The sequence below is a fragment of the Boleophthalmus pectinirostris genome, unplaced genomic scaffold (assembly GCF_026225935.1).
Source record: "Boleophthalmus pectinirostris isolate CB_2022bp ecotype Guang Dong unplaced genomic scaffold, ASM2622593v1 HiC_scaffold_14, whole genome shotgun sequence".
Classification (NCBI taxonomy): Eukaryota; Metazoa; Chordata; class Actinopteri; order Gobiiformes; family Gobiidae; genus Boleophthalmus; species Boleophthalmus pectinirostris.
This window is the reverse complement of record NW_026571047.1, coordinates 34,771,640-34,778,529: the sequence shown is the minus strand read 5'-3', so window position 1 is coordinate 34,778,529 and position 6,890 is coordinate 34,771,640. Positions and strand designations below refer to the sequence as shown.

Sequence of the window (6,890 nt, the reverse complement as noted above, 5' to 3'; positions counted from 1 at the left end):
TCAAACTGGATTCACAGCACAGTTTTGTGAACTGGGGTCGTTATTTGTGAGGACAATTTCTCTGGATAATGTGGATGAGACGCTGCGGTTTAAATTGACCACTTTACGAGAGGTGAGGAATAAAGATCTAATCTAATCATTATTTTCACTGTTTCCTGAGTTTGTATTTTGCGTCTCTGTGTCTGTCTCCTCTGCCCCTGATGCTCTGTTTTATCGGCTGTTATCGCAGCGTTGCTGATGTTTGGTGGTTATGATTTGACACTTTAAAATCACACAGGAGGAAAAGGTCGGGGAGGAGAAATCACGGCCAAAATCGGGCAAATTCTCCTGTAGTGTGCGGCGGCCTTTAGGTGGGAGGGCATCTGACGCAGTTCCTCACCAGAAGGCGGTGTCGTAGAGCCCCATCATGGTCATGGTGTCTTTGAGGCGATGTTCTTTCTCCGCCGCCACGTTGACGATGAGGAAGGTGACGAAGGGCGTGAAGGCCAGGACCAGGTAGATGGAGATGAGAGCGTGAGGAAACTTCTGCACCTCCACAGAACCGGGCTGACCCATCATCACCACACGGAAGTCCAGCTCACTCCACACCGAGCGCTTCGTCTGCATCTGAGGGAGGGAGAGAGAGAGAGAAAGAGAGGGAGAGACAGAGAAAGAGAGGAGAGACAGAGAAGAGAGGGAGAGACAGAGAAAGAGAGGGAGAGACAGAGAGAGAGGGAGAGACAGAGAGAGGGAGAGAGAGAGAAAGAGAGGGAGAGACAGAGAGAGAGAGAGGGAGAGACAGAGAGGGGAGAGACAGAGAGAGGGAGAGACAGAGAGGGGGAGAGACAGAGAGAGGGAGAGACAGAGAGAGGGAGCATGAACAGATTCAGGGCCTGTTTACACAAGAAAACACTTGAGGGTAAAAACCACAGAATATTTGATGGGAAGAGTCTTTCGTTTAGACAGTGACATCTGTCTTTGGGGCTTAAAAACGCAAAAATCTAAAGCCACCCTCCAGAGTGGAAGAGTTGAATAGGCTCCGCTGTAGTGTTTCCGTCTACACTGCCCAAGACGCAAAACTCAGGTCACGTACACGTTTATGTCACATACATCACCAAGTGTCACCACCGAGCCGCCTGGCGTCCACACACAATCAAATTCCACACACTTTTGTGTCACCGTTTGCACACAGATTTCCTCCTGAAAACGCTCGTCTAGATGCAGAATAAAAAGTGAATACGCGACGCCACTTTTGCGTCTTCTGTTCAGAGTGTCACATATAAACGTAGCCTGAACCAGAGGAAGGCTCTGCTCTGAGTTGTTTAATCCTAAACCAAATATTATATCTTATGAAAGGTCAAGAATCCTCAAAATGGCGCCTAAAAAAGAAAGAAAGATAAAACCCATGAGTATGTAGCACAGGCGACATAAGGTGTGGATTTTTTCTTTATTTCTAAAGGCCACTATTTTTTGTTATTGTTTATCCGATGCGCTGAGGTGTGCCGTCCTATTGGTATATTTGAGTGCACGTGTGAGCGCGCACGCCGCCCCGACTCACCGCTGTGCTGCTGCCGCTTTCTCAGGACCTAGAGACATAACACGGACTACTGCTCGAGTTGAACTGAAGTGGATTTGGACGACTTAAAACGTGCAGAGGATTAAATAGAGAGGACCAGCTCTTCAGGCCACTGAGACTCGTCCCTGTACTTTCCTTATCGCAGTTGTTGAGGTGTGTGTCGAGGACCTCACTCCTCTGCTGCGACACTGTGGATACAGTTTTTTGGAGATCGCCAATATCGGATTAAACAGATTAACATTCTGTTCGAACACATGGTGGGATTGTGACCGTTGTGAGGACACTGGACTGAATCAGTCCCACAGATGAAAGACGATAGTTGGGCACACGGGGACAATAAACATTAAAGAGGTGCTGTTATGAACTTTATCATTTATGTTGCACTAAGTGGGTGAATATAATTTAAAATCAACGCAGCTTTTGCCTTTGTTTTGTTTTATTTATTTCAAGCAGATTCATTATAAGTGCGATAGTATTAGAAAACAATCAGTTACCCAGATAAAACTTCATTTTGATTGGTAAACTCCTGCGCTGTGTGTGTGTGTGTGTGTGTGTGTGTGTGTGTGTGTGTGTGTGTGTGTGTGTGCTGTGTGTCTGTGTGTGTGTGTGTGTGTGTCTGTGTGTGTGTGTGTGTGTGTGTGTGTGTGTGTGCTGTGTGTGTGTGTGTGTGTGTGTGTGTGTGTGTGTGTGTGTGTGTGTGTGTGTGTGTGTGTGTGTGTGTGTGTGTGTGTGTGTGTGTGTCTGTGTGTGTGTGTGTGTGTGTGTGTGTGTGTGTTGAGACCTGGATGATGGCAGCGTCGATCAGACTCTGGAGCCTGGTGAAGCCTGAGTACCAGTAGTTTGCAGCTCTGCAGTTTGTGGAGCTGGAGAGACAGTTCGCTGCAGGAGACGAGACAAAGAAAGACTCGAAATGAAACATCACAGTTACGACAAAGTTAAGAGAACAAAAATTACTAAGTAAAACAGTATAAAGTGTTGGGAGTCTGTGGTTCCCAAAGTGAACAACAATTCACACTTTTCCTCCCGGGTTTTACCAGGACAGAGGAGGATTATGGTGAACTTTACAAACATTACTTCTACTGTTCGTTTGGATCTTTACGCAGACACACGCTCCACACAGGAGTACGACCTGCACACGTACGACCTGCACACGTACCACCTGCACACGTACGACCTGCACACGTACCACCTGCACACGTACCACCTGCACACGCACGACCTGCACACGTACGACCGTGATCATGTCACAGGGACAGGAGTATCTCAGCGCTCATGTGAACAGCACATTCAGAATTTGGGACGGTCATTCGATGAAATTTTCTTAATCGATCATCAGAAGAATTAACGATCAATTATCGATTAATCATTAACTTTTTTATATTAAAATGATCATCATTATTATTACTATCTGCACTAATCTGCATCAATAAATTCAACTTTACGACATATAAACATAACGACTCTAGATCCACATCAGCTGTTTGACATTATAATGTGTTTAATTCAGTTTTGTTCAAATCTCACAGAAACAAAACTTAAAACCACATCACTAATTTACATAAACTAAGTGAAGATAAAACTCCAGCTCTTGTGTCGCTGATGTGGTTCAACTTGTGTTGGATTAAAAGACATGACTCAGGTGAATACAGGTCAGTGTGACCAGATTTGTGTTTGTCAAAACCAGGACAGCGTACGGGGGGAGGGGGGCGGGGCCTCGTCATCCACATTGAGCGACTCTCACCTGGAAAAACTTTTTCCCACTGGACACAGAAACATATGTGCTGCTTTATCCACTGTGCACATGGACTCACACTTGTCCCAACGCAACGGAAAGTGTGGAATTTCTTCTACAAATCATCGTTGCACATCGTTCGCGTTTGCACTTCAGTACGTTACTGCAGACTGACCGACATGTACAGACCTGTTTGGTCACACTACACACAGCAACCTACATTCGGTTTGTCGATTAAAATGAACGTAATCGATGAAATTCTTAATGATCAATTATCGATTAATCATGCCCATCCCTATTCAGAAATACTGACATACCGGGATATGGATAATAACCGGGACACTGATGTGCATGTGAACACACTCACTGTATCTGCAAGTACAGAACACTCATACTCGGTGCGTCCCTAGTCGTCAGGGGGAGTGTTTTGGGGCTTGTGGTGTGAAAAGTTTGTGGTAAACGGTGAAAGGTCAGTACCAAATGTCTCGGTGTAGTCGCTGGGCAGGGGCAGCTGGTTGTACGGGAATCTGAGTCTGTACGACGTGGCGGCTTTGTCCAAAAACACGACTCCCACGAAACTGGAGGGTTCATACAGAGACGCGTTCTCCAGGTCCTCCTCCGTGGCAAACATCTCCAGGTGCTCCTCTATGTCTGAGAAAGAAAGAGAGGGAGACAGAGACGTCACATTTTACTCAGACAGAGGGGAGGAGAGAGGGAGAAATATAAAAGGAGAGAGGAGAGAGGGGGAACCGTTAATAGAAGAACATACGCAGCTCCTGGGCGACCTCCTCCATGATGCTGGACGTGATGTTGTTGATGGGAGTGTAGCCCAGAGCTTTGAGGAACGGACTGTCCTGCTCCAGCTCCATGGTGCTCACGCTGCCATAGTACACGTGAGGGTTCAACGTGCTGATGAGGATGAGGAGACCGAGCAGCAGGAGAGGAAGAATCAGCTCCTGAAAACACACAAGAGGAAGAATCAGCTCCTGGAAAAACAAAAACTTCAGCTTTTCTCCTCAAGGCCGTTTTATATTTCTGCATCAGCTCATCGCACTCTGCCGCCGTCGTTTTTGAATCGTGGATCTGCGTCGACGTCCGTGCGCCGCCAAGTAATTCACCGCCACAACACTAAGAGGCGATGATTTAAAACTGGAGTTCGTGTTTAGAAAATGAAGCGGGAAAGCGGAGAACTGGAAGTGTGCGTAGAGCGGATGTAGATTTTTACGCACAAACATAAACCAACGGGACTCACGTGGAGCGACTGCTGCTTGGTCCTCCACTTGATGAGCAGGTTCTTGTAGAGTAAGCTGCGCGTTTGGTGCCACACTCCAGAGTCTCTGCGGCGGGCGGGGTTCATGTCTCCGCCCGGCCGCACGGGGATGATGTAGGGACGGGAACGCACCTCCTCCATCCGCGCCTCCGCTGGAAAACACAAAAACACAACACACAAAAAACACAACCACAGTTTAAGAGAAGGATTTATCTGTTGGATTAAAGAAGATCTCCCCAGGACTAAAGCAGGACTAAAGCAGGACTAAAGCAGGACTAAAACAGGACTAAAGCAGGACTAAAAAAGGACTGAAGAAGGACTGAAAAAGGACTAAGGGTGGAACTGAACTAGGACTGACTGAGCTGGACCAAGATTAAACCAGGACTAAAGCAGAACTGAACCAGTTCTAGACCCAGACTAGACTGGGACTTGAGGAGAACAAAACAACATCTAAACTAGAATTAAATCACTCGGTTTGTTCAGTGAAGCAAAAACCAAAACCAAAAACATGTTACATCTGATGTCCACATTAATTACACAACGGACCATTTTAGTCCTGGTTTAGTCCTGGTTTAGTCCTGGTTAGTCCTGGTTTAGTCCTGGTTTTGACCTGGTTTTGTCCTGGTTTTGTCCTGGTTTACTATTAGTTTAGTGCGTCAGATGCCCTCCCAGATGTTGAGGTGTGGTTGGAGAATGGAGCTTCTCACTGACAGAAATAATCGAGGAGAAAAAAAAAAACATTTGTGGATTTGACATTTGGATATTTCTGATGAAAACCCAGAGAAAGAGACAGAACAGTGAGTCTGATCGTTCTACAGTCTGAAGAACTCACAGAAAAACAGCACGAGGAAAATAAACGTGATCTTTGACTCCCAATAAAAGTGATAAGGAAAATACCACAATAAGCACATCCTCCTCATCCAGGACGTCAGGGAATGTTAAAGTAAACTGAAGTAAGAGCAACGCTACTTCAAAACAATATTACTCAAGTAGAAGTACAAAGACTAAGGCAAAAGTACTGCTCAAGTAAGAGTCACGTAAAGCGGCACTGTCTGGACGTGACATCGAATTTATTATTTGAATTTAATATAATTTGAATTTAAAATAATTTGAAGGACAAAACATGAAATCTGGACACAAAACTGAGACAAACTGAATCACATCTGAAAGAGAAACACAAACGTCAGAATCATTTCAATCAATCATTTGTCCCGTTAGACTCACTCACAGCTGGGAGTAAAAGTACTCTTTCTTCACTAAAAGTATTACTCACGTAGGAGTAAAAGTACTGCTGTACTATAAAAGTACAGTTTAGTAAGTAAAGTTGCTCAGGTAAAAGTGTCTGAGTCCCGACGCCTCTGATTCTGTTACAGTCAATGTTTTATTTATACTCTTCACTTATTTAAACTAGACTCAGACTGAACCAGGACTAAACCAGGACTAAACCAGGAGTTAACCAGGACTGAACCAGGTCTAAACCAGGACTGAACCAGGACTGAATGAGCTGGACCAAGATTAAACCAAGACTAAATCAGGACTAAACCAGGTCTAGACCCAGACAGTCCTGGTGTAGTCCTGTTTTAGTCTTAGTTTAGTCCTGGTTTAGTTCTATTTTAGTCCTGGTTTAGCCTTAGTTTAGTACTGTTTCAGTCCTAGTTTAGTCCTGGTTTAGTCCTGATGTCACTGACAAATCACTGGTTTTGGGGACACAGGCTCAAAGCCGGGACTGTCCCGGGTTAAACTGGGACTGTCCCGGGTTAAACTGGGACTGTCCCGGGTTAAACTGGGACTGTCCCGGGTTAAACTGGGACTGTCCCGGGTTAAACTGGGACTGTCCCGGGTTAAACTCGGATCCTAACCCCGGGTCAAAGTTCAAAATCCAATTCCAGCTGTTAGGAGCAAATCACGTGGAAAATCTTACGTTTTTGGCGCATTCAATAAAAAATAAACCAATTTCAGTCTTCGATCGCGTCTTATTTACACCGCTGCATGGAAATAAAGCCTCGGTGTTTATAAATGTAGAGCTTTAGAGGCAGAAATGTCATCTTTGAGCGGGTTTGTTTGTGAAAGTGAGAGTGGACGTTAGCCGCAGCTAGCTTCACGCTGAGCCTAAAATGAAGCTAGCGGCTAACAAAACACCGCCCCAAAAACCGCTCTAAAACAGTAAACAGAAGCGCGTGTGGTTACGTACGGATGTAATACATTAAGGCATATCCTGTCGATGGTCCCGCCGGGTCTCGGTCACATCTGGACACGTTTAAACGCACAAAAATGTCGGAAATGTCGGATATTCTTCTCTGGACGCGATGCACCTGTCAAACCGGAGATACGCC

The 6,890-nt window shown here is 45.5% G+C and overlaps 1 protein-coding gene across 1 annotated transcript in view; it reads right to left on the bottom strand.

The window, feature by feature from the left end:
- abca5 (ATP-binding cassette, sub-family A (ABC1), member 5) overlaps positions 1-6,890 on the bottom strand; it is a 44,905-nt gene extending 38,015 nt beyond the window's left edge. Inside the window, exons 1-6 of the mRNA XM_055150226.1 lie at positions 6,749-6,890; positions 4,540-4,709; positions 4,057-4,243; positions 3,765-3,938; positions 2,337-2,434; positions 380-606 (exon numbers count right to left, since the gene is read on the bottom strand). Of these exons, the coding sequence (XP_055006201.1) occupies positions 380-606; positions 2,337-2,434; positions 3,765-3,938; positions 4,057-4,243; positions 4,540-4,709; positions 6,749-6,761 (869 nt within the window). The 5' untranslated portion in view covers positions 6,762-6,890. The remainder of the gene's footprint in view (positions 1-379; positions 607-2,336; positions 2,435-3,764; positions 3,939-4,056; positions 4,244-4,539; positions 4,710-6,748) is intronic.